The sequence below is a fragment of the Durio zibethinus genome, chromosome 25, assembly GCF_047325235.1.
Source record: "Durio zibethinus cultivar Kanyao isolate XHJ-2024 chromosome 25, ASM4732523v1, whole genome shotgun sequence".
In the NCBI taxonomy this organism is placed as follows: domain Eukaryota; kingdom Viridiplantae; phylum Streptophyta; class Magnoliopsida; order Malvales; family Malvaceae; genus Durio; species Durio zibethinus.
The window spans coordinates 20,289,797-20,314,183 of NC_143186.1; the positions used below are offsets into that span (position 1 = coordinate 20,289,797).

General features: G+C 34.5%; 4 protein-coding genes and 1 non-coding gene across 7 annotated transcripts; 4 read left to right on the forward strand and 1 right to left on the reverse strand.

Annotated features, from left to right (window-relative positions):
- Positions 1 to 133: 133 nt before the first annotated feature.
- On the forward strand, positions 134 to 1,526 carry LOC111275539 (sufE-like protein 1, chloroplastic/mitochondrial). The gene has a single exon (XM_022860916.2). The coding sequence runs from the start codon at positions 209 to 211 to the stop codon at positions 1,289 to 1,291; it is 1,083 nt and encodes a 360-aa protein (XP_022716651.1). The 5' UTR covers positions 134 to 208; the 3' UTR covers positions 1,292 to 1,526.
- A 2,202-nt stretch (positions 1,527 to 3,728) lies between these two features.
- LOC111275540 (uncharacterized) lies at positions 3,729 to 4,572 on the reverse strand. Its single transcript, XM_022860917.2, has one exon. The coding sequence runs from the start codon at positions 4,379 to 4,381 to the stop codon at positions 3,938 to 3,940; it is 444 nt and encodes a 147-aa protein (XP_022716652.1). The 5' UTR covers positions 4,382 to 4,572; the 3' UTR covers positions 3,729 to 3,937.
- A 7,032-nt stretch (positions 4,573 to 11,604) lies between these two features.
- On the forward strand, positions 11,605 to 15,618 carry LOC111276406 (putative galactinol--sucrose galactosyltransferase 1). 2 transcript variants are annotated; one of them, XM_022862134.2, is made up of 12 exons: positions 11,605 to 11,929; positions 12,251 to 12,510; positions 12,589 to 12,679; positions 12,886 to 12,934; positions 13,027 to 13,118; positions 13,204 to 13,311; positions 13,412 to 13,957; positions 14,038 to 14,179; positions 14,283 to 14,350; positions 14,449 to 14,583; positions 14,703 to 14,920; positions 15,034 to 15,618. In XM_022862134.2, the coding sequence occupies exons 1-12, from the start codon at positions 11,733 to 11,735 to the stop codon at positions 15,438 to 15,440; spliced, it is 2,313 nt and encodes a 770-aa protein (XP_022717869.1). In that variant the 5' UTR covers positions 11,605 to 11,732; the 3' UTR covers positions 15,441 to 15,618. The 2 variants fall into 2 exon arrangements, with proteins under 2 accessions (XP_022717869.1, XP_089610535.1); XM_089754409.1 differs by lacking the exon at positions 12,251 to 12,510 and having other exon boundaries at positions 11,710 to 11,929.
- A 141-nt stretch (positions 15,619 to 15,759) lies between these two features.
- LOC111276405 (heme A synthase COX15-like) lies at positions 15,760 to 19,106 on the forward strand. Of its 2 annotated transcripts, none has more exons than XM_022862133.2 (4): positions 15,760 to 16,327; positions 17,146 to 17,418; positions 17,735 to 17,915; positions 18,022 to 19,106. In XM_022862133.2, the coding sequence occupies exons 1-4, from the start codon at positions 16,146 to 16,148 to the stop codon at positions 18,322 to 18,324; spliced, it is 939 nt and encodes a 312-aa protein (XP_022717868.2). In that variant the 5' UTR covers positions 15,760 to 16,145; the 3' UTR covers positions 18,325 to 19,106. The 2 variants fall into 2 exon arrangements, with proteins under 2 accessions (XP_022717868.2, XP_089610537.1); XM_089754411.1 differs by having other exon boundaries at positions 16,222 to 16,327; positions 17,028 to 17,418.
- Positions 19,107 to 20,966: 1,860 nt separating this feature from the next.
- On the forward strand, positions 20,967 to 22,866 carry LOC111276404 (uncharacterized). Its single transcript, XR_016333622.1, has 3 exons — positions 20,967 to 22,119; positions 22,337 to 22,442; positions 22,513 to 22,866. It is a non-coding gene; the product is annotated as an uncharacterized LOC111276404 (transcript).
- Positions 22,867 to 24,387: the final 1,521 nt, after the last annotated feature.

Here is a 24,387-nt window from a genome sequence, read left to right on the forward strand (position 1 = left end):
TGGTTTAAGTGGGAGAGTTCTAATAAAACTTAATTTTTTAAATTAATTGAAGATAAATATGAGGATTATTTAATTAGATGATTTAAATAAAAATTGGTGGTGGAGAAAACTTTTGAGGCAGAGACGGTGCGTTTCGGCGTAATAAATGATGAAACTTTGGAACCTTGGTACGTCTGTATCTCGAATCCTCTGCTCCTAAGCGTAAAAAATGTCATATTATTCTTTATCTTCTGCTCGCATTTTCACTTCCAAATTCCCAATCTCTTTCCACCCAACAAAGCCCTTCCTTTGCCCTTCAAAACCCTCCAATTTTTCGTTCTTTTGCAACAGATCCATCTCTTTCCAAAAGATCCCAACTAAATCACCCCCTCCTCTCCAATCATCCGCATCAAGCTCCACCCAACTCCAACCCATGGAAGAACTCCCTCCTAAGCTCCAAGAAATCATCAAACTTTTCCAATCTGTTGAAGAACCCAAGGCTAAGTACGAGCAGCTTATGTTTTATGGCAAAAATTTGAAACCTCTCGATACCCAATTCAAAACTAAGGAGAACAAAGTTGAGGGTTGTGTTTCTCAGGTTTGGGTCAGGGCTTATCTTGATAAAGACAGGAATGTTGTCTATGAAGCTGATTCTGATTCTGTTCTAACCAAAGGACTTGCTGCTTTGCTTGTTAATGGATTATCTGGAAGGCCTGTCCAGGAAGTCTTGAGGGTTTCTCCTGATTTTGCGGTGCTTCTTGGGCTGCAACAGAGCTTGACACCTTCCAGGAATAATGGGTTTTTGAACATGTTGAAGTTGATGCAAAGGAAGGCACTTGAGTTGCTTATTGAAGCCGAGAAGGGTAGTGGGTCTTCCGGTAATGGTCAGGTTGTGGGTGATGGATTAATTTCTCAAGTGGGTAGCAGTGAAAAACCTGTTGAGAACTCAATTTTGGATATAAAAGTCGATGAGAATTCAGGTGGTGGATCGAGTTCTCAAAAAGGTCGTGAGCAAAGTTCAAGTGGTTTGGGAAGTAGAGGAATGAGGATCAAGGAGAAGCTGGAGAGGGAGCTTAATCCTGTTGCTTTAGAAGTGGAGGATGTTTCTTATCAGCATGCTGGACATGCTGGTGTGAGGGGAAGTGATGGGGAAACACATTTTAATCTGAGAATTGTTTCGAAGGAATTTGAAGGGAAGAGTTTGGTTAAAAGGCATAGGTTAATTTATGGTTTGTTGGATGAGGAGTTGCAGAGTGGATTGCACGCCTTGTCTATCGTGGCAAAGACACCAGCTGAAGTTGAAGCAAAATGAAGAGATGTCATGACTAGTGGAAAATAGGTTCGTTCTTTTAATATATTATGTTTTGATCATTCGATGCTTTAAATTCGATATGGAGAGCTGTATTTTGTAGGTTTTGAAAAGGTGTTTAATTGAGAAATGGGAATCTTGTACGTTGGATTTTTGGCAATGCATAAATCAGTTACTTGTTAGTCAAATTTTTAAATAACTAACGGCCAATGTGGCTGTTTTGTTTGGATATTTTTCACATTATTTGTTGTTGAGGCTTAATTTCCTTGGTTGGATTTTCATTGGAAAGTTCAGGAATTTGATTTGAAGACAATGTGCAGTTGTGAATTGTGTGGATTTTAGGGCCTAATCCTACATGAGGGACTGTCGCTAAGGTGAATAAGATAATTACTACAGCTCTTGGTTCATCCTTTCCTGCTATTGAGTTCTTTGTGCATTCCTAGCTAGCATGTTAACAATAAAAAATTCATGGTATTCTGTTCTATTATTATGCATAAGGCTGTTAAAACATGGTTGTTCATTTTATTCTATCATTAAATTTAATTTTTAAGGCTATTTAAACATAGTCGTTTATGTATATTTATATAACTTCAGAATATGGAATTTGAGCTAAATATTTTACAATTGTTGCATTTTCTTTCTTTTGGGACTAGTGCATAGATTATAAGGTGTAAAGTAGAGGTTTGTTGGTTGTAGTGAGAATCAGATAAATTGAAGGGGAATTAAAACAGTTAGAATTTCATGAGAAGAGAATGGTGCGATGAAAATTGATGCGTGGTGTTTATGGTTTATTAGATGCATAAGATCTAGTTGGTTTCATGGAAGTTGATTGTCAACGTCCCAATGGATGACCCATCCAGTTGGTTTCTACTACTGCAGGCACCACATCTTCTGTTGATCCTTATTATTTTGCTATATTTGATACTCCATAGTTGTTATACTTGTTAATTGTGTGGATTTTTATCAGTTTTCTAATCAAACTCTTATGTAAAACGGTTAGCTTTGGTAATTTTTGAAAGCTGGTGGCCAAAATGGGCTAGATAGTATTGCTTTAACTTGCAGGGATGTGTTTGTCTTTGTTGCGTGACACCAAAGCATTACTTGTCCATCATGATAAATTAGGTAAAGATCAATGAATTACCCTTTCATTGGACTCCATAGGTTGTTAAATGATCGATGTGTTTGGCACGACAGTTAAGGATTTGATATCTGGACCATGCCATTCAACTGATTGGATTCTCTCTAGTGGAGTGTTATCTAAAGCAATCTATTGATACCCCAATTACTGTTAAGATTAAGTATGAGCCTTGTGTTAGACTGTTTTAACCTAATAAGTCCAGGGCCTGCTGTGCATCTAAAGTCTTTTTGTTTTGAATTGAAAGCTGTCGTTCATGATGTATGAGCATTGAGAGACTGCAAAGTGTCTGGGATGTAGCTGTTCTTCCAGCGTGCAATAAAGATAAAGATAAAGACGTAGGTAGGAAAGGAAATGTGTGTTGAGAACACTGAGCTGTGGTGTTAATTGCATTTACCATTCATCTTTTCACTCCCAGTAAAAACCTACTGCATCACCTTTGTTTCCTTTTCCAAAATTTCAATCCTCACCGATCGCAAAACCTTCTAATATGCTTCCTGATTTTCTGAAGTAATTGTTGATCAGTCATCATTTCAATACTTGAATTTTGCTAAACGAGGTGGTAGGCATTTCTGAGTTTCTGCTCAATTTCTTATACTTGTTACAAGGTTTTAGCTTGTGTATGTAGAAATGCAGACCCCTCCTGAATTCTACTGAATTACCATGTTTTATGATGGAGCTGTGAAGAAAGCTATCATCAGATGAAATATGCAATGCAACCATGCCGTTAATGGCATTATGTTTTTTGATAATTGGGAAAGAGTGGGGACCATAGGTGATGCCTGATGAGCCTATAGGAAGATAATTCTGAATTCGATGGAGGACAAACAAGCAACAGGAGAAAAAGTTTCAAGTAAAAGGGTGAAGATCAAGTGGAAGGCCCATTTATATATGTTATGTTAGTAGAATTGTTAAGAGCAGTTTTAATTACCATGAATGGATGAATAGATAGGCTGGAGGAACACGTGGTTTTGGCTCACTTTTTGCATTGTGTGTCTTTCTTTAGCTCTATGATTGAAGGCTTCATTAGCAATAACATTTCTCTCTTCCATACTTTCAACTATCAATCATTTATTTGATCAAGGGTTTTGCAGAATGTCTGATCTTGCTAACAGGTATTCTTAGGGCTTTTTTTTTTTTTTTAGATATATTCATCCAAATCCAATGCATTAGTAATTATTAACTATATTGCATTTAATACAAAATTATTATTATAAATGACATATTAACCAATGAATTTGGATCAGCTTGCTTGTCATTGGAATTGTGAAGAAATGTGTAATATCTTTTTCAGCAAAATAAGTATTAGATTCAAGTAGATTTGGAATTAAAAAAATATGTAAAAATTAACAATCGCATTGCCAAGAAGCAAGCTTAAAAAAATACCCAATCTACTCTTATCACACACGCCAAATTCTAAGAAGAATTTACACCAAATTCTAACAAACATTGCCAAGTCACGTGACGTGTCTGAAATTTCCTACATTTTCCCAACAATGTCTGTGTCCTAACTGCTACCAGCACTGATCGGTCTCCCATCTTCTGATCGGGTAAACCCGTCTCCTGACCCGCCTCGCACGTGCCCCCAACGACATATCATACATGGCCCTCGCCAATGGATCCGACAACGTCGCGTATGCGTTTTGTATCTCGATGAAATCACGGCCGTCCGATGACGATCCCATCGCGTCGGGATGGTACACCTTGGCCAATCTCCGGTACGCCGTCTTGATCTCGTTCAACGACGCCGTTCTCTCCACCCTTAGTATCTCATACAAACTCCCCGCCACCACTGCCAGCGCCTCGTTCTTGTTGTCCCTGGCGGTTGCAGACTTAAAAGACGACGACGCCGCCGCCTGCACCGAATTTCTCACAGAAGCAGCCTTTTTCGGCGGCGAAATCGGAGAGAAATTGTTGATGGGTTTAGCGGCGACAGGATACGAGAGGCACGAGTACATTCTAAAAGAATCGCAGCAAGCGTATCATGAACACCAAAAGAGGGATTTTTCTGGGGTTTTGCTTTCGGCTTTGAATTAGCAGAGAGAGAGAGAAAGAGAGGACTGCATTTGGATCGGTCAAAGGTAGGCGCTTTTTAAAGAGAGAGAAAGTAATTGGTGGTTTATTAAGCGAGAGAAAGTACAAAATTGAAAACCACATTAATATATATACATATATATATATATATATATATATGGAAAGGAAAGAAAAAACCGTGTGTGCTCTGTTGGTGGTTTTTCCTTTGGGATTCTGACATGGGAGTTTCTGTCTGAATTTCCGGATTGTTTTAGTTAAAGCTTCTAGAAGATGTCTTTTCTTTTTTTGGCTTCTGCTTAGCCACAGCCGTTTGAGAATTTCCTTCTTTACTCATCTTTTCCGGCTTGGCTTGGCTTTTTTTTTTAAGTGAAAACAAAATCTCAAACGGCTGTGGCTAAGCATTTGTATCCATAAGTGAAAACATTTGTATCCATAAAATTTGTGGATACGAGCCATGCAGCATTTTAGAAATGCAGCTAGTAAGGTTTACTTGGAGCCGAGGGAAAGCTCACATCGCTGAATCAAACCATACATCCTATCCTGGGACCCCCACCCATATTGCACTTGCCAAGGTTTCTAGAAGACTAATAAAAACACCTTCTCTTCTGTGCCTCATTCGACATACAAATGTTTACTACTTACTCTACCTCTCTAGTCCCTAGCTAGGATTATGATCTGTCCTCGACGCGTCAACTCATACGACCGGACGCTGGAGACTCGTGAAAGAGACCACCCACCTTCAATTCGTGAACATAACGAGTGTGTTGGGAAGGAAACTCCTGCCTCTTGCGGGGCTGTTTTGCACGTGCGAGGGCTTCTAGAAGCCCTCCACTCCATCACTCATATTTTTAATATCGTTATTTAATTTTAGCCTCTTTAGGGGCGTTTGGCACGTGACCCAGAGGCCTTCTAGAAGAGTTTCATATACTATAATCTTAACAATCTGAAGAGGAGAGCAGTACCCTTTTATTAGGTCAACAATAATAATAACAAATAAAAAAATAAAGCATTATTATTATTATTATTATCATAATATAATAATTTAACCATTTAACTTCGTCTATTCCCATTTTTTGATTGACCAAAAAAAAAAACGGATTGAAATGAAATAGAAATTATTACTAGAAAGTTAAAAAAAGGAGAGTTAGAAGTTGATTTTGCTGGTTTTGTTTGGGGTGCAATCCACGTATGTGCATGTGGGGTTGAATTGAAATTGAAATAGACATACATACATATATATATATATATATAATTGGAAAACAGTCAGTTTCAGTTTTTGTTTGATATAATAACGTTGAATCCATGTGATGTAAACCACAAACAAGACAACACCATCCATCCCTACAAAGCTGCAAAGTAAAACCACGACAGCCACATCAAATTAAAGCCAACAGCATATATAGCACACAGCAATTTTTGAATCAAAATGCTAGTCCTCCCCGCCCATTGGATTCATTCCTTCAATCACTTCCCCATGTTTAATGCTCCATCTTGTCTTTAACTTTGTTTTTCTTTTGGATACATGATCTGCTGCTGATGGTATTGGGAAAAAAGCAACAGTAAATATCTGACAACATTGGAGCCTTCATTGGCAAGCACCGAAAAGGCTAGCGCAATACGGATATTTCTAATTAAGGATCCTAACCTAACCCTTCATGCATGCTTTTGCCACAATTTCGTAAAAAGAAAGTAAGCACGAATTCCACTCGCATGCAGGAGCAGTAGCACATATAATTAAGACTTAAAGAGGTAGCTGGTAGCCATGGTGGTATCAGGTTTTTAGTCATATTCATGAGTTAACAAATAATCATAGCACATATAATTAATTCATATTCATGAATTAATTCAGTTTTCCATCATCTTAATGAGTTTAGGACAATATGTATTTACCATAAATTTCATCCGATATATGTAGATATAGTAGCATTAATTTGTGCCTACAAAATGTAAAGTCTAAAAGGAATGAGATATTTAATTACCATAAAGTATTAAGCTTCTAGTTAGTTCGAATATTACTTAAAAAGAAAGGAAAAGCTAGCTACGACTTAAATGTGATAACTGGAAGTCACACCTTATTATTGTATTTAATTATATATCCAATTAATTTCTTCCATCACGATTAAGACTTGAGATGTAGCTGGTAGCCAGGTGGCATCAGGTTTTTAGTCATCTTCATGAGTTTACTAACAAGCATAGTTGAACTATGTCATTTTACATAATTATATATACCGTAAAATCTTATCCACTTCATCAAAAATTGATTCAGTTTTCAATCATCTTAATGCGTTAGCCACAATATTTCATTCGATATGTAAGACCATCAATTTCTACCTACAAAAAGTAAAATCTAAAACTCAAAATCATTGTCAAATAGCACTTGTGCAATAAATTTGTTAAAGTTCCAAACTTAAGCTAAACATCAAATAGTAATCAAGATTCCATCCCATGTTTTAGCTTCCTCGTATAGCCAAGCTACTGTCCAGGTTAATTTGGTGGCAAGTGGCTATTAGGTACTTTTTCATTTCTGTACGGCAACACCAACACTAAAGTTGTTCTAAACAAATGATGCAATGCCATTTGGACCAAAAAAAAAAAAAATTTATCCAATACATTATAACTAATTAAATTGTGGATTATTAAGAGAATATCAAGGAGTTTATCACAAATCTTAATTACTTCAAATTCTAACACTTTAATGTAACTAAATTAGATGCCATGGAGACTAATAACAAACCACAATGCATTGTCCTATATCCCCACCCTATACTAGTGCCAATGTCTAGAGTTGAAAGAAACACTACAACAATTCAGATTTTTAGTAACGATTTTATTATAACCGTGAGTTATTTTGTCATATATATTAATTTTTTTGTGACAAAATTTTCTTATGATACTATTATAATAAGTAATTGTAATACATTCTTATTCAGTCTCTAATATAATAGCAATTGTAACGGTTTAAATTTTTTCACAATTAAATTGTCACTATAAAAATGTTCTTGTGACACAATATTTTATCATTATAAAATTATTACTGATAAAGTGAACAAGTTGGCGACAAGTGATTTTTCATGAGAAGTAATTTATTAGTGACAACATATAAAGTAGTTACTATTATTAAATGTTATTGTGATGAAAAAATAATTTGTCACATAATACTTTACTTTTTGTTTCAAAAATTTTTGTCGCCATTAAACATAATATATTACTATCAAGTATATATCATCACAATTACAAATTTATCAGTGACAATTGAAATTGTCACTATTAAAAATATTATAATGATTAGAAGTTTATTTGCTATAATTTATATTGACAAATTTAAGATATTAATTTTTTATTGCAATAACAATTTATGTATTATTAAATTTATTTTTTATTGAAATAACAATTGTAAAATGTTTTTAAATATAAATATATTCGAATTGTTAATATTGAAAATTCATCACTAATATTAGACATAACATAAATTTAATACAATAGTAAAAGAAAATATAAAAAATAAAAAGTTATAATCAATAAAAATATTTAAAATAGATGTTGTGACATGCAAGTATATAATTTTTATTAGTAATTTTTTGTTCATAAAAATAGCATTGTTCTTAATTTTTGTGATTTGTTTAATTAATTAATTAATATTAATAGTAATAACAGATAGGTTTCACATATTGTTTTATATCAACAATAAGCTAGTGGATCATTATTGTTGAACATATCTATTTTTCTTCTGCTTTGATTTCTGTGACCTTCTTGGCCTATTTCTATAAAAGCTTATATTCCAATTCTTTTGTGAATAGCAAAATAATACAGACGACTACAAAAGTTGGGAAAAGAAACATAATCTTTTTTTCCTTTATTGTTAAATTCATTGGAGTTAAAAAAGCAATTGTGAATTTATGGTCCCATGAGTTCTTTTCAACATCAAGATTTATAATTAATAAAAAAATAAAGATTTGTAATCAATAAAAAATAAAAATTTTTATACTTAAACAAAAGTCTCAAACTAAAACTTTAAAAAATTACAAATAGTTATTCTAATCATCATCATCATCCTCAGCCTTAACTTCACTTGTTAGATTTATCTCATCACCATCATCAATAAAAAAAAATTTATTATGATCAGATTCATCATCTTCTTCTGCAACATTGAATATATTAAGATTTAATGGACTTCCTTCAACATTTGTACTTGTTAATTCAAACCTATCCAAAGACATCATATTATCACCATCATCCTCCACATTAGATTCATAGGATTTGAAACCTAACTTCTTATTTTCTTGGCATGGCTCATCTTCTACTTTTTCAAAAGGCAAATCATATAAATCACAAGGTTTTGTCTTTACCTCAACTAGTCAATTGGTATCTTTAATATCTTTTACATAATAAACTTGTTTAGCTTGAGAAGCTAAGACATATGGTTTATCAGTTTTCAATTTATGAGTCAAATTGACCATAGGAAACCCAAACTTATTTTCTTTAAATCTTTTTTTGTAATATACATCCTACCAATCACCTTTAAATAAAATGACAACATTTTCTCCAAGATAGTTTAATTGTTTGATTTCTATTAACACACCAAAATAATCTAAGTTACCTTTATTCTCATCCCCTTGCACAAGAATTCCACTATTTTGTGATTTCAATTGCAAGTCTCACTCATTGGTGTTAAACCTCCAACCATTGATAAGGAAGCTAATGTAGTGAAACACTTGTTTATTAGCCCAAAAGCTAGATTTAGTAATTGATTATTAACCAATTCACTTCTTTCATCATACAATTCAATGACTTGTGATAAATGATAATCATTAAATATCCAAAATTAAACATTAAAAATTATATTTATATTCAATGCTTACACATTTCTTAAACCACTGATCAAATTCTTTTGAGTGTCTTTTCTCTACATTTCTAGGATTCTCCTTCTCTGAGTTTTTTCTTATGCATGCTTCACATTTTATAAGAATCAAAATACATGTAGATAGTTAGAAAAAAATATAAATCATGAACAAAATACATAATAACTAACTACAAAGGTTAAATTACTTAACAAATTCTTTGATTTCTTCACAATCTAGAACATACATTATAGCTTGAGCCTATTCAATCAAACTCAGCTCTTCATATTTTTTTTCAAGCAATGGCCTATTAGCTTGAGAAAAAACATTTATCCTTGCATGTGAAGAATCAACACTTCCCTTGTAATTCCTTTCTTTCAACTCAATTCAACTCGGTATCAATTTCACGTAAATATCTTGAACAAAAATGCATGCATTCTTGCACAACATATGCTTTAGCAATTGATCCTTCTAGACGTACCTTATTTTTAACATATGATTTTAGCTTACGTAAAAATTACTCAATAGGATACATCCACCGAAATTGTATTGGCCCAACAAGTTTTGCCTCACTTGCTTAATGAATTGTTAAATGCATCATTATATCAAAAAATGAAAGAGAAAGTATCTTCTCTAACTTAGACAAAATTAATGGAATTGATTACTCAAATTGCTTTAAGTCATCAACATGTAAGCTTTTAGCACATAACTCTCTTAAATAAGTGTTCAACTCAATTAATGCTTCAGATATTTCTTTACACAACAAACCACATAGAACTAAAGAAAGATATTGATGTAAAAATACATGACAATCATGGCACTTTATTCCAAAAATCTTGTACTTATTAAAATTCACGGACGAGAAATATTAGAAGAATAGCTGTCTAAAACTTTTAAATCAATTAAAAACTAACTAAATGCTCATTTTTCATTTATTGACATTGTATAACATGCAAGACGAAACACATACCTGCCATCACACTTATGGGAGTACCGTCACTTGTACTAATGTCAGGATAGTTAATTTCATGCTTATTAAATCCGTGTCCTCAGCACGCCAAAATTTGGCAGAATCAGAGAAAACTGCTAATTGATGAATTAGATTTTAGGGAGCAAAAGAGACTTTGGTGCAGGCCTTTGTTTATGATCTGTTGAAAGGCAAAGGTTTAAACGCTAGCTAGGTATGGATTTGCTGTACTGTGATGTTTTATTTAGGTTTAGGAAGGATTTGTACCACCCTCACAATCATGATGAAGTTGATGCATGATGAGTAATTATGCTAATTTTGATGAATCACGACCGCTTTCTTAATGGCTTAATGGGTCGAGTTTTGGAGCTTTGATTAATCCTCTCATATCTTCAGTAGGTCACATCCCGAGTTGGGTATCAGAGAAAATATAGAAGATGGGCCTCATAAAGAACATTACAGCCCAACTCGATCAATCATCCCTGTTTTGGGACGACTTGTAAGATAACTGCAACATCTGCTCTGCCTCTAGAGTCTAGTCTACATACTGCATCTGCAAGCATGCATGGCCACATGTAAGTTGTAAGAATATCATATAATTAAGTCTGGCACTTCTTTCTGCTACATGCATACAACAGCCTGGAATTAAAGCCTATGATATGGACTATGGACCGCAAAAGTGGCTTGGTGTAATGTGTATCAGTGACACTAAGATAACAGTTATATTTGTTACCGTGCACATACACCATGCCTCGCTAATTAGAGTTGCAGCGTCTCTTTTGGTGTAAGATCTGTAATCTGATCTTTAATTTGTGTTTGAGTTGGTTGCTGCTGGCATGGCATCTGTGCCTTTATTATATCCTTGTCGGATGAAAATTGAATGATTTATCATGACTGTTCGAGTCCCACATTTGTCTATGTCCTCATTTATGAACATTTTATGTTTTAATTTTTTTTTTATTTCTATTTTCCATTTATTAAGGCTTGTATTCTTCCACATCATAAGTACCTAAGGAAGTAACTAGAAAGAATACAGTGATGATCGCAATTGCAGTGTCATTGATGCTTGTGTCTCTCTAAATGAGAAGTCTAGCTAGTCCAGTGGACAGTGGTATATTTTTTTTCCCTTCAATATTCGTATTCTGATTGCGGACAAACAAGAGGAGTTTGAATTTTGGATGCTTTTATAATGTTTATTGATATATAATATTGCTTCCAGTTGATTGATTGTTTTGTCTGTGAGCATATATGTCTATAGAATATGCTTGCTTTGCTTTTAGGCCATTATTATTCGGACCCAAATTGTTGGAGATATATATATATATATATATATATGTACACTACTGTTTCTGTTTACTGTTGTAATAGTTTTTGTTTTTATTTCCTTTGTGTTGACTTGATCAGGTTCTTGGTCCTTTTGGGCAGTGGCAGTTTCTGTTCTTGATTCTACTTTCTAGCAACAATAGGAAAATGACTGTTGGGCCTGGGATATCTGTGAGTGATGGAAGGTTGACTGTGTTTGGGAACTGCATCTTGCATGATGTTCACGGCAATGTAGTGATCACACCGGCCGCAGGCTCAGGGGATGCAATGATCAATGGGGCTTTCATTGGAGTCAAATCAGATCAGAAAGGAAGCCGAAGAGTCTTTCCTGTTGGAAAGCTCGAGTATGTTCATCTTCAATGCTCTTAAAATTCGTCACATTTTTCTCTCATGTTATGTTTAATTTGTGAGAGAAGCAGAGAGAAAACTTAACAGTTTTTTAGTTCTAAAGTAAATGTAACCGCTAGTAGTTCTTGATTTTTGCTTTAGTTGATTAGAGATTTAAATTTTCAACTTCAATGATACTTCTGCCTATGGCTTTCTTGGCAATTAAATGGGTAGTAATGTAGAAACAAAACTAGAGGTCCCGGGGTCCTTGATCGAGTGTTTGGATTTAATTTAGTTGATTCTGATCCCGTAAGATAAGTTTCGGTTCTGACTGGCAGGGAGTTGCGTTTCATGTGTGTCTTCCGGCACAAATTTTGGTGGATGACCCAATGGATGGGAGCATCGGGGAATGAGATCCCCTTTGAGACCCAATTCCTAGTTGTTGAAGTGTGTCATGGCACTCGTCTTTACGCGGGAAGTAAAGATGAAGATGAAGAATCAATAGTGTATGCAGTTTTCTTGCCAATTCTTGAAGGTGATTTCAGGGCTGTTCTACAAGGGAATGAACAGAATGAGGTTGAAATCTGCTTGGAAAGTGGTGCGAAAAGCATTAATTTCGATTTGACATAATCTGAACTTGGTTCTCTTTACAATAGGAATTGCTGGTTATTTTCAGGAGATCCTGCTGTTGATAAATTTGAGGGCAGTCATTTGGTTTTCGTTGCAGCTGGATCAGACCCTTATGATGTTATCACCAACTCAGTGAAGTAAGTTTTGCTCTGGCTTCCATAAGACGAAATTTTGATTCCTTCAGCTGTAGCCTCAAATGAATATTTTACATGCTTATTCTTAGGCTTGTTGTAGAACCTTGTTTCTGAGCTAAGCAAACTTGTTCTTTCTAATGCACCAAAAAGTGTCAGGCTTTCTCTTAGCACAAAATGACTGATCAAGTTGTATTACAAATTAAACACAGGACAGTTGAGAATCATTTGCAAACCTTTTCTCACCGAGAGAAAAAGAAGGTGCTTTCTTTCTTATACTATACCTTCACGACTATTTATGCTACTTTCATGCCATTTTTATAATTCTAATTGTTTTCACGCTCATGGTTCAGATGCCTGACATTTTGAACTGGTTTGGCTGGTGTACATGGGATGCTTTTTACACCAATGTCACTGCTGAGGGTCTGAAGCTAGGATTAGAGAGGTTTTGCTTTTCTCTTTAGGGACACTGTATAAAATCATATGGTTCTTGCATCAGAGAAGGGAAGTGACTAGTAATTCTTTTGCAGCTTGGAGAAAGGTGGAACTCCTCCTAAGTTTGTTATAATTGATGATGGATGGCAAACAGTTGGTATGGATCCCACTGGCATCGAGTACAGATCCGATTGTACAGCAAAGTAAGTACTTGAAATTTGATGCATAACTAGTGTTCCTTCATTGGTCAAATAAATTCTAACCATTTGGGCTCTTTTTTTTTTTTTTTTTTCTTTTTTCTAGCTTCGCTAACAGATTAATAGATATCAAAGAGAACCATAAATTTCAGAAAAATGGCAAAGAAGGTCACGGAGTAGATGATCCAGCAATGGGGCTTCGGTACGTTGTCAAGGAAATGAAAGAAAGACATACTTTGAAATATGTTTGTGTCTGGCATGCAATAACAGGATACTGGGGAGGAGTTAAACCTGGAATTACTGAAATGGAGCACTATGAACCCAAGTTAGTTTATCCTATTTCATCTCCAGGGGTTCAGTCAAATGATTATTCTGATGTTTTGCAGTCCATCACTAAGAATGGTGTTGGTCTAGTGAATCCGGATAAAGTTTTTGACTTCTATAATGATCTTCATTCGTATCTGGCATCTGCTGGTATTGATGGTGTCAAAGTTGATGTTCAAAGCATTCTTGAAACTCTTGGAGCAGGCCATGGTGGAAGAGTAAAACTCACTAGAAAGTACGGTCAGGCATTAGAGGCATCAGTATCTAGCAATTTCCATGACAATGCAATTATTGCTTGTATGAGTCACAACACTGACACTTTATATAGGTAACTATTCTAGTCAGATTATAATGTTATTGCAGGAACTCTATTTCTGAATTTTCATGAGTTACAATTTGTTTTTGCAGTGCAAAGAGCACAGCTGTTATGAGGGCTTCAGATGATTTCTTCCCAAGAGATCCTGCCTCTCATACAATTCATATTGCATCAGTTGCTTATAATTCCATTTTTATTGGGGAGTTCATGCAGCCAGATTGGGACATGTTTCATGTAAGCTAACAAGTTTTGATTATCTATTGTTTCCTTTTCAATTTCAAGATTTTCTCGAAGTTCTTGGAGGATAAATTCGAAATTAAATTAATTCTCGTGCCAGAGCCTACATCCAATGGCCGAATACCATGGAGCTGCTCGTGCAGTGGGAGGATGTGCTATTTATGTCAGGTGCAACTTTTGATCATCAATTCTGCTTGCTTTGATTTGACTCTAATCAATTGAATATGCGATTTCTTATATTGGATATTTTATGTTAATTATTGCAGTGACAAACCTGGACAGCACGACTTCAATCTGTTGAAGAAGCTTGTACTTCCTGATGGTTCTGTCTTGAGGGCAAAACTTCCTGGAAGACCAACTAGAGACTGCCTATTTTCTGATCCTGTCAGAGATGGAAAAAGGTGACGAACAAAATAGACTAACTATTTGCTAATGTCTTTTGGATGTCACCTTCCTCCCATAAGGAGAAATCCCTTCCCTCCCCCATATTTTTTGCTTATATACACTTTTAATTTTGCAGTCTTCTGAAAATATGGAATCTGAATGATTTTACTGGAGTCATCGCAGTATTCAATTGCCAAGGAGCTGGGTGGTGTGGGGTTACAAAAATGATGGTTAGCCATGATGAACAACCTGAAATAATCACAGGATCTATTAGGGCTAGAGATGTTGACTGTCTGCCTGAAGTAGCTGAGGATGGGTGGATTGGGGATAGCATCTTGTATTCACATCGTGGTGGTATGATATGCAGCTTTCTTTCATTCCTTCATACAATTGAACTTTGCAAAGTTATGGAGGCTATGCGCATCATGTTGGAATTCCTAATAAATTTTCTGTGATGTGGTCTGCAGGAGAGGTGGCTTATCTCCCAAGAAATGCATCTATGTCAGTTACATTAAAGCCCCGGGAATATGAGTTTTACACTGTCGTTCCTGTTAAGGAACTGCCCAATGGGGCTAAGTTTGCTGCCATAGGTCTAATCAAGATGTTCAATTCAGGAGGGGCCATCAAGGAATTGAAATATGAATCCGAGACAAATACAACTATTAGCTTGAAAGTTGGAGGCTGTGGCCTGTTTGGAGCCTATTCATCCACTCAACCACAAAGAATTATAGTTGATTCGCAAGAAGTGGAGTTTGAATATGAACGAGAATCCAGTTTGGTAACTTTTGCTTTAAGAGTCCCTGAGGAAGAACTGTACCTCTGGAACATTGTTATTGAGCTGAGGAGCGAAACACAATATCATTCAGCGGTATAGGTAGATTAAAAATTTGTTTTCCTTTTAAGCCCTTGTTTGATGATTGCCTACACAGTTCCAAATGACAGTTTCCCAATGAATGAAATGGTCAATTGTTTGTGTATGGATTAATTAATGAACCTTGTGTAACAAACTTTATGTTTAAATAAAGGATACATATCCAAATTCTAGAGCATAACCAGTTCATTTGCTTTTGAATGACTGATGATTCCTGTGTATTGCTAAATTGCTAGCTAGAGAAGGTTCTCGTTCAGCAAGTGGAAGAAAATGCGATTCAAGGGAAAATTAAATGCGCTGTTCTACTTAGCTACGACCTGAACCTTTCACAGAAAATATCTTTTAAAGGAGGATTATTCATTTTTTATGCTGATCATCTCTGAAAAAAGAATAAAAAACTATTTATGTAAAGACTGCTGTCCATCGTATTCAATCCTGGGGCCTGGCCTAGGACTTAATCTTCTTTGTTGAGATCCTGGGGCCTGGCCAGGGACCAATTATTTTTGTCTCCTGCTGCAATGGCAACAAGAAATGGTACTTTAACAAACATCAGGTTTCAGAAACCAACAAAACAAATAGTAAAACGGATCCTCCAAACCCGATACTAAAAGGACCCAATAAGGTTTATCAGTTCTGCAAAAACCTCCCTAAACCCCCACAGGTTTAAGAATTAAGTGAAAGCGAGAGACAAAGGCGCAATAAAAACAAATGTTTCAAAGCAGAGCGGTTGCTTCGATTCTGAAGAGAAACAAAGCCATACTCAATAGCTTAACATCCAATCTCAGGGGAACGTCTGCCTCTAGTGTTTTTACGTCTTCTTCTGCTGCATCTTCTAATACCGCTAATAAAGTTGCAAGGGCTTCTTTTATGGCTTTAGATCTCTGCCTAAGGTTCTTTTCTTTCTCAATTTCGATTCTTTATTCACTTTATTGAAATGGGTTTCCTTTTTTTCTCTTGCTTTTTTCTGTTTTAGATTTCTAATGGATCAATTGCAATTTACTTTTTTCTTCTTGGAAAGGATGTGGGTTTGAATTGATTACTGTCTTGTTGTATTTCTTTGTTGTTTATAGCGAAAGAGTTAAAATTTATAATTGACCAAATAAAAATTTTGTTCATTTCTCTACTCTTATACTGATATTGTGGTCTTGGTGGAAAGCCAAGTGAGTTGGATAATCCTATGTAGCTTTTGTTTGCATAAAGCTTTTGGAGTGTGGGATGAATGATGGGAATCCATTTAAATAAGAAACAGTCATCCTAGAACCTAAATATGAATTACATAACAGCACTTGGGAATAGTATTTGACTCATTCTCTCATTAAAGATGCATTCTCTGGCTCTGGTTTGAAGAATTGTTATTGAGAACGGCGACGGATTTTAATTGTCACTTGTGGAGAGGCTACATTTTTCTTTTATCAACCAGCATAAGTATTACAAGGTGAAAATGATGTTTCAAATTCCTGTTTCAACATGCAATTAAAGAAAGTTGTTTCTGCTGTAGATTCTCTCTTAAAATTATCTAGGAGGACAATGGTGGTATGCTCTAAGTGTTACGTGAATGTTATTAAAAGGAGGTTCTTTTATTCCTTTTAGGGACATAATGTGCCGTCTTTCAGGAATATGTTCACTGTGGCCTCTGTAGGGACCGTGTGAATGTGACTAAAAGGAAGTTCTTTTATTCGTTTTGGGGACATAATGTGACGTCTTTCAGGAATATGTCCACTGTGGCCTCTGTCGGCACCGAGAAGGAGGGATTGAAGCTACTAGTAACTGCAGGCCAACGTGCTCAGAAAAGGGTTGGAATATGGCTTTTTGGTTCTACTGCATGGGTTTTTAATATGGTGTTACTAGGTTGTGTCACACAACTAAGCCGATCTGGTCTTTCAATGACTGATTGGAAATTCACTGGGAACCTTCCTTCTCTATCAGATGAGGAGTGCCAGCAAGAGTTTGAGAAATACAAGCAATCACCAGAATACAAGCGGTACGAGCAAAAATGTCACATATATAAGCTACACTAATAGTAGTTTCACTTCTAAGTACTTGTACTTTGCAGCCCTAGGTAAACTTGTCCTCATAACTTAAAATTTTCCACCATAACTTACCTGGATTAATTAGTTGTAACTTGAAACCGCTATTATATGTTTAACAAACATTGCTAATCAGTGGGGGAAAATTACTATTCTTATTAGTTCTTCAAAGGCATATTCTTTATTAATGATCTACTTTTAATTTAAATAGCCTGTATCATGCAGAGTAAACAAAGGGATGAGTATTTAAGATTTTAAATTTATATACAGGATGGAATATGCACATCGAATGTGGGGGAGAGCTCTAGGTGTGATGTTTGCATCGCCATTCTCGTATTTTCTTCTTAAGGCATATATTACCCTGCGCCTTGGACTAAGACTCTCTGTTCTTTTTGCTCTTGGTACTGGTCAGGGTCTAATTGGTTGGTGGATGGTTAAAAGTGGTTTAGAGGTGAAAAGCAATTAGCTTTTTCCTATTTTCATTTTCACTTTTTGTAGTAAATCTGAACTCAACTTGGTAGGATATTGTTCACTGCACTGATGATTTCTTCTTACAGGAGCCAGCTTCTGAATATATTCGGCCTCGAGTGAGCCCTTACCGACTTGCTGCTCATCTTACTGCAGCATTTGTTATTTACAGTGGCCTGTTCTGGACTGCTCTTTCAGTTGTAATGCCTGAACCTCCTTCTCAATCATTAGCTTGGGTTCAAGGAGCAGCCAAAGTCAAGAGGCTTGCAATTCCAGTGAGCCTCATTGTAGGCATTACCGCTGTCGCAGGGGCAGTTGTTGTAGGAAATGATGCTGTATGTAGCCATTTTTGTTCATTTTCTTGCTTCTCTTCTTTCACAATAACCTTTTAATCTTTTCTGGTCCTTGCTGAGGAGCAATCCGTGTATGCTTTAATTTCTTGTGCCGTGCATGCAATACTTTTCCAAAGATGGAAGATGAATGGATTCCTGATAATATATTTGAATTGAAACCATTAATCCGCAACTTCTTTGAGAATACATTGACGGTGCAGGATATTTGTCCACTCTTCTATTTCCTCATTGACTGTGTAAGCAAGTGACCTTCATGATCGTCTAGGCGATTGTATTAGTTGCTTGTATGATCGCACAGAAAAGGGAATTGAGTTAAACACAGTCATCAGTTAATTTGCTGAGGATAATCTGTTAAAAAGTATATTCGTCAAGCTGGAATTGTCACATAAAATTTGATTTTGTTCCTCTCGTTCATTTTACACCAATTGCTTCACGTTCAGAGTTATAACCTTTTGATTGAACACAATAATAATTTTAGTTCTGATAAGGTCTACTTAAAGATCTTCCGCTATATATATATTATCACTTCCAATATCTTCACAATAATAAGAAACTACTTTTTCAATAATAGATAGTATATGCTTTGGATTTTCCTGCTTGACCACCGTATCCTCGCAACTAACACTTTAATCTCAATTTCTGCTTTGCGGTGGTCAACCAGAAAGTTGGATATCCATCCGGCTATTCGATCTTTGGTTGGAAGCTAGGATTCAAATAGCGATGTAATAGCAGTATAGCAACTGCTATTTAGCAGAATCGGCACCCATTACCACTGTTATTCGATTAATATTAGGTGTGAAGAAAATTCACATATTTAACGATTTATTATGACTGAAAAAAATGACGTAACGGCTAATAGGGACAATAACAGGACGTAATTGGTGTTATTTTTTTTTTCATAAATTTTTTTTTCATTAACATTAAAATTTCAAATTTGAACTAAGTAAAGCCCCAAACACAAAAAAAAAATCTTAAATTTATAATGACTTAGTAAAAAAAAGTTCAATAAAAAATCAAAAAAAATTTATTGAAATAAAATAATAATAAAACACTTAAATTTACTTTTTTTTCTCTGTTTGTTTGTAAATTTGCGTTGTACAGGGCTTGGAAAAAATTAAACTTTAAAAAGATTTTATTTGAAACTTTAAAATTTTAAAAATTCATCTATGAGCACTCTGTGAGTACTGTGGTTGAATCCAAGAAGTAATCAAATGAGTCGTTAGGTGCAAAGTTAGATGAAAGTGAAAGCTTGAAGGTTGGTTAGCTGTCGTGTAGTTGGTGGATGATTTTGCGTAAAGCAAATATTGGGAAAAAAAATGAAAGAAGTTTGAGTGAAAAGATTTGGGGGTGAATTTTGAAAGAAATATTTGAGTAAAGTGGAGAGTTTGGTAGGCCAGTCGATGCTGCTTGATCAAACAAAAATATATATTTTTTTATAAATTTAGGGGTAAAATTTTGGGAAAAAATAATTAGATAAAATTAAAAAATTTTGAGAATTAATTTTGACTGAAAATTTTGAGATGAAATAGTTTAAGATAAATTTGAAATGTATATTATATCATACTTTAGATGGAAAAAATAAAATATTAAATGATTAATATATTGATTTGATTTTTTATTGGGATTTTATTAATGATTTTATTGTTTTAGTATTTGTATGTTGTTAATTTTTTTAATGTGAATATTTTATTATAATATTAAAAAATTGTAAATAATTTTTTTATATAAATAAAATAAGATAAGGTGTTATTAATTACTTTAAAAATCATGAAAAAAAATTTATGATTATAATTATAATTACTATATTTTATAATAAGTTGTGCAAATTTTAAAAAAATTTACGATCGCGATAATCATAATGGTTGCGATGATATCCATTATATCCGCAATCGTAATAAACGTAACGTAATCGAAAACGCATTCACGATTGTAATTTAAATCCTTGATTGGAAGCACATTTGGCATGGCTGCTCTTCAGGTAATTGCTTGCTTTTCCTAGGATTTTAAATCTTTTCCATGTAGAAAAAAAAAAGAGAAGGAACTTCGCAAATCCTGTTTTTCTTTTAATATATAGTTTATTATTAACTCTATATATTTTTTATTTCATTCTTGTAGGTAACATTTGGTATATCAACACTTCTATCATATGTACCTGTTTCATTTGGAACCGCACATCGGGCAGGAGCCTTAACCAGTTTGCCACTCGTGCTCCCGTTCAATCACACTGTGAGGAGGCCATCAATGTCCCTTCTGAAAACGCTGCCTTGGGTTGCAAAGACAGCCTGATAGCTATATATGGAGTCTTCTATGCATATTAGTTTAGATTAATTAAACACATCGATTTGTTATTCGATTCTCATTTTGTTCTGTATCAATCTCCAATTTTTTAAGTTCATGTTCAGGCCCAGAGTCCATTTTGATTGTCACAGGAAAAGCCAAATATGCTTTTCTTGCAAGGCATCTATTCGTAAAGAACAACTAATTTGCACTTCGGAGTGCTTGATTACTAGCGCTGACATAAAGTTTATTGAAAATCGTGGGAATTGTTGTCTCATTCGCAACTTCATGCAAACTGAACCCGTAACTACGTGTCTTTGAATGGAGTAATACCAGCCACATGGAGGAGCGAAAGCCTCACGCATAAATTCCTAGAAACACCTAAGCAGCACGTCTCTCTCACCTCTTCAGTTGTAAAAATGTCCGAACTCAATAAGCATTGTAAACAAAACCGACGAACGAAGGAAAAACGGGGAAGCATAGATCAATAGCAGATGGCTACCAAAAGCATGGTGAAACCCATAATGTCGCTGGCAGATCAATGATATGTGCATCACCGGCCGCTGTGGCAGTGAGTGACTGCACCACCGCAGGGAATAAGCTCGCCTCTGCTGTTGGTATTCAGTCCTTTGCTACTTTTAGTTGGTTTGGTCTTTGCGGGTGTCTTGGCTGGATTCGCGGATGCTGCGGCCATGGCTCTTGCCGGTGTGTCCACTCTAGCATGGATGTATAGAGAGGTTAGAGGTTCTTTAGGAGTTGGTTCCAGTGTGACAGAAAGGTTGGCTGAGTTGGGTGAGAGAGTGAAGGAGCAAGGGAAGGACTGGACTGGATATTTTGCAGCAACAGATGCAGGAGAATTCATCTGATACGTTGGCCAACAGAGTTTGACATGTGTAATAAAATTTGTGGTTTCTGCTCTCTCCTCTGCACCATCTCTCCCTCCCCACATCGGCTCTTAAAATCATGTGCGTTGTGTTCGCCTGTTTGAAAATGGAAATAAGTTGGTATATGTTGTAAACTTGTAGTTTCTTACTTTTATCTGTACGAATTCTGTGATGGATTAGAAGTACAGCTACAAATTTGTTTAGAAAACAACTACAATCACAACATTTAGCGTCCCATGTGTGCGTATGTGGATGATGTTTCTCGGACAAAAGATGTAGCAGTACCAATACGTTGCTAGTTTCTTTCTAAAAAGCTCAGTATTCAGCTTGTTTCAGCCTTTGCCTTTTCTTTTCTGGGTCCTATGTACGTACTCTGAAAAGTGGAAGGAAAATTAATCATTGATGTGCCTCCAAGTCAAGCAGCATCAATAACTCACAAACTTTGAAACCCTGTTTCTGCAGTTTTAACACTGAGTTGGGTTTTTAAGAAATTTCGTTCTATGGCTTTTATTAATAGAAACTAGAAATGTAATATAAATTATTTATTGGATTTCCTTTGTGAACATGTAATTTGCATTCAGAAGTCAGACCACAATTGCAATTGAAGTATGAAGAAATCATTAAAAATGCACCTCTACCATATACAGTTCATATTTCCTTCCATCTTGCATAGGTAGAATGCTCTATCTTTTATCTTGTTTTTTATTGCAAATTTGCTAGCTGTTGTCCTTTTGCTTTGCATGTGTTCTGGTACAGTTGTATTATTGTAATTATCAATTTACCAAAGATTCCCTTTTGTGTGGTTATTGGGTGGATGTTTGGGCGCCCACTGGACTTGAACTTTCAACTTTTTGAGACGGCAACTCTGCTCATTACTCTGTTATTCTTAGTTTGCACTTTGCAGGAAGGAACTGCTACTTCAAATGACTAATACTTCTTTTCAGCTATCTGATAGTGGCAGCAAGTTACTTTGTACATGAAGACCCATTTGTCCTGGTTAGTTAGTACTATTATTAGAGCCTTCATTTTATCATTAATTTAAGCCATGACAAACGAAACTTTGCAGATAAAAATTGATAAGCAAGAACAGCAGGATCAATTTGAAGCAGTGGCCTACACAAGAAGATACAAGTGATGGATTCATTTGTAAAAGCATTGCTGTACTACATGCATGCTGAATTGCGGATGCAACTGTGCTTTCATCCCAGAAATGACCAAATTATTCCATCCAGCTTTAGTTTGATAGCAGGGATTTAAATAGCAGTAGCAGTCACTTTTTTTATCGCGTCATATTTATCGTATTTTCGGATATAACGAAGATCATTATTGTTACTGCGATCATCGTGATCGTGAATTTTTTTTTTTTACATAATTTATTATAAAATGTAATAATTATAATTATAAAAATTCTTATTCAATGATTTTAAAAATAATTTATGACACTATGTTTTTTATTTTCTAAAAAAATTATTCACAATTTTATTTAAATTATAAAAAGCATTCATAAAATTTTCAAACATATATTTTTTATTTTTTAGTTTTTAATCTTAGTAAGAGTAATATATCATAAAAAATTAAATTTATTAAATAATTTAATCTTTTTGATACACTAATTGATATAAATTTTTTTATCACAAGCAATTTTAAATAATTATATAATAAATACAATCTTCAACAATTACACAAAAATAACAAGAATTAATCTAATATAAAAAAAATTGATAATAATATAAATATAAACACAACAAAAAAAATTAAAATTCAGATACAAAATTATAAATTAATATGTATCACAATCAAAATATAATATTTAATTTTAATTATTTTTCATTTAATTTATGCAAAAAATTTATCAAAAAATTTCATCTAAAACTATATATATATTAGATTAAATTATTAATCTCTTATTTTTTAATTATAAAATTTCAAAACCTCTAATTAAATTTTATCAAAAAAAATTTCAAAAATTAATTATAAAATTAAATAAAAAATTCAATCCCCACCCCCGAATACCCCCACTACACCCAATCACTCCCCAACCGATCCAATGTCCCACCACACTTAATCCTTCTCCACATGCCAAATGTCCCTCAATTAGAAGCATAAAAAAACGTAGCTTGCTCTCTTTTGTTCAACTTCTTCCTTCTCCAAAATTTGACTTTTCAAATTTTTCTTTTTTTTTTCTTTTATTTATTTATTTTTATATCTTTTTATTATTATCACTTATTTAATTCCTATGAAATATTTTAATCATATTTTATTCAATAATAATGACAAATAATAATGTTATCGAAATTTTACTATCATTATTTCACTTTTAAATCATTATTTGAATTCTATTTGATAATATTAACTTCTTCAATTTTCAATCAAATGAAACATCAGATTATACGTGACGTGAAAGAAAAGACATTGCCTCCCCAAAATGATATAGCATATTTACATATAGTTTTGGAAGACACAATATGTAAAATTTTTTGGGTGGGTGGTACCATTTTAAGTAGTTAATTTATGTCATAACTGTCATAGGTTTAGATGTATGTGGTTGTATTTTCAAGTGCCTGCCTCCATTCCTGCAACGTGCAATAGCCGGCCGGCCAGCCCTCCATTCTGGTGGAAGAATAATATCAGAACAAGTACCATTGCAACATTTTTCTTCTTTGATGAAAAGCAATTTTGAAGAATCAGCTTGAGATCTCAAATCCAAATTGTGAGTCATACAATTCTGTAGTTGATAACCAATACCATTCGAATGGTGAAGTGAAGTAATTATTAGGGCAATCACGTCTTGTCTTGTCACCATCATCATCATCATCATCGTATAAAGACATTGTTTGATTTTCAATTGAAGCTACCCATTGGCAAGGCCGTCATTATCTTCTTAATTTTCAAATTTTCATCTTATATATGTTGAACAAATTTTGTAAAAAAGAAAAAAAAA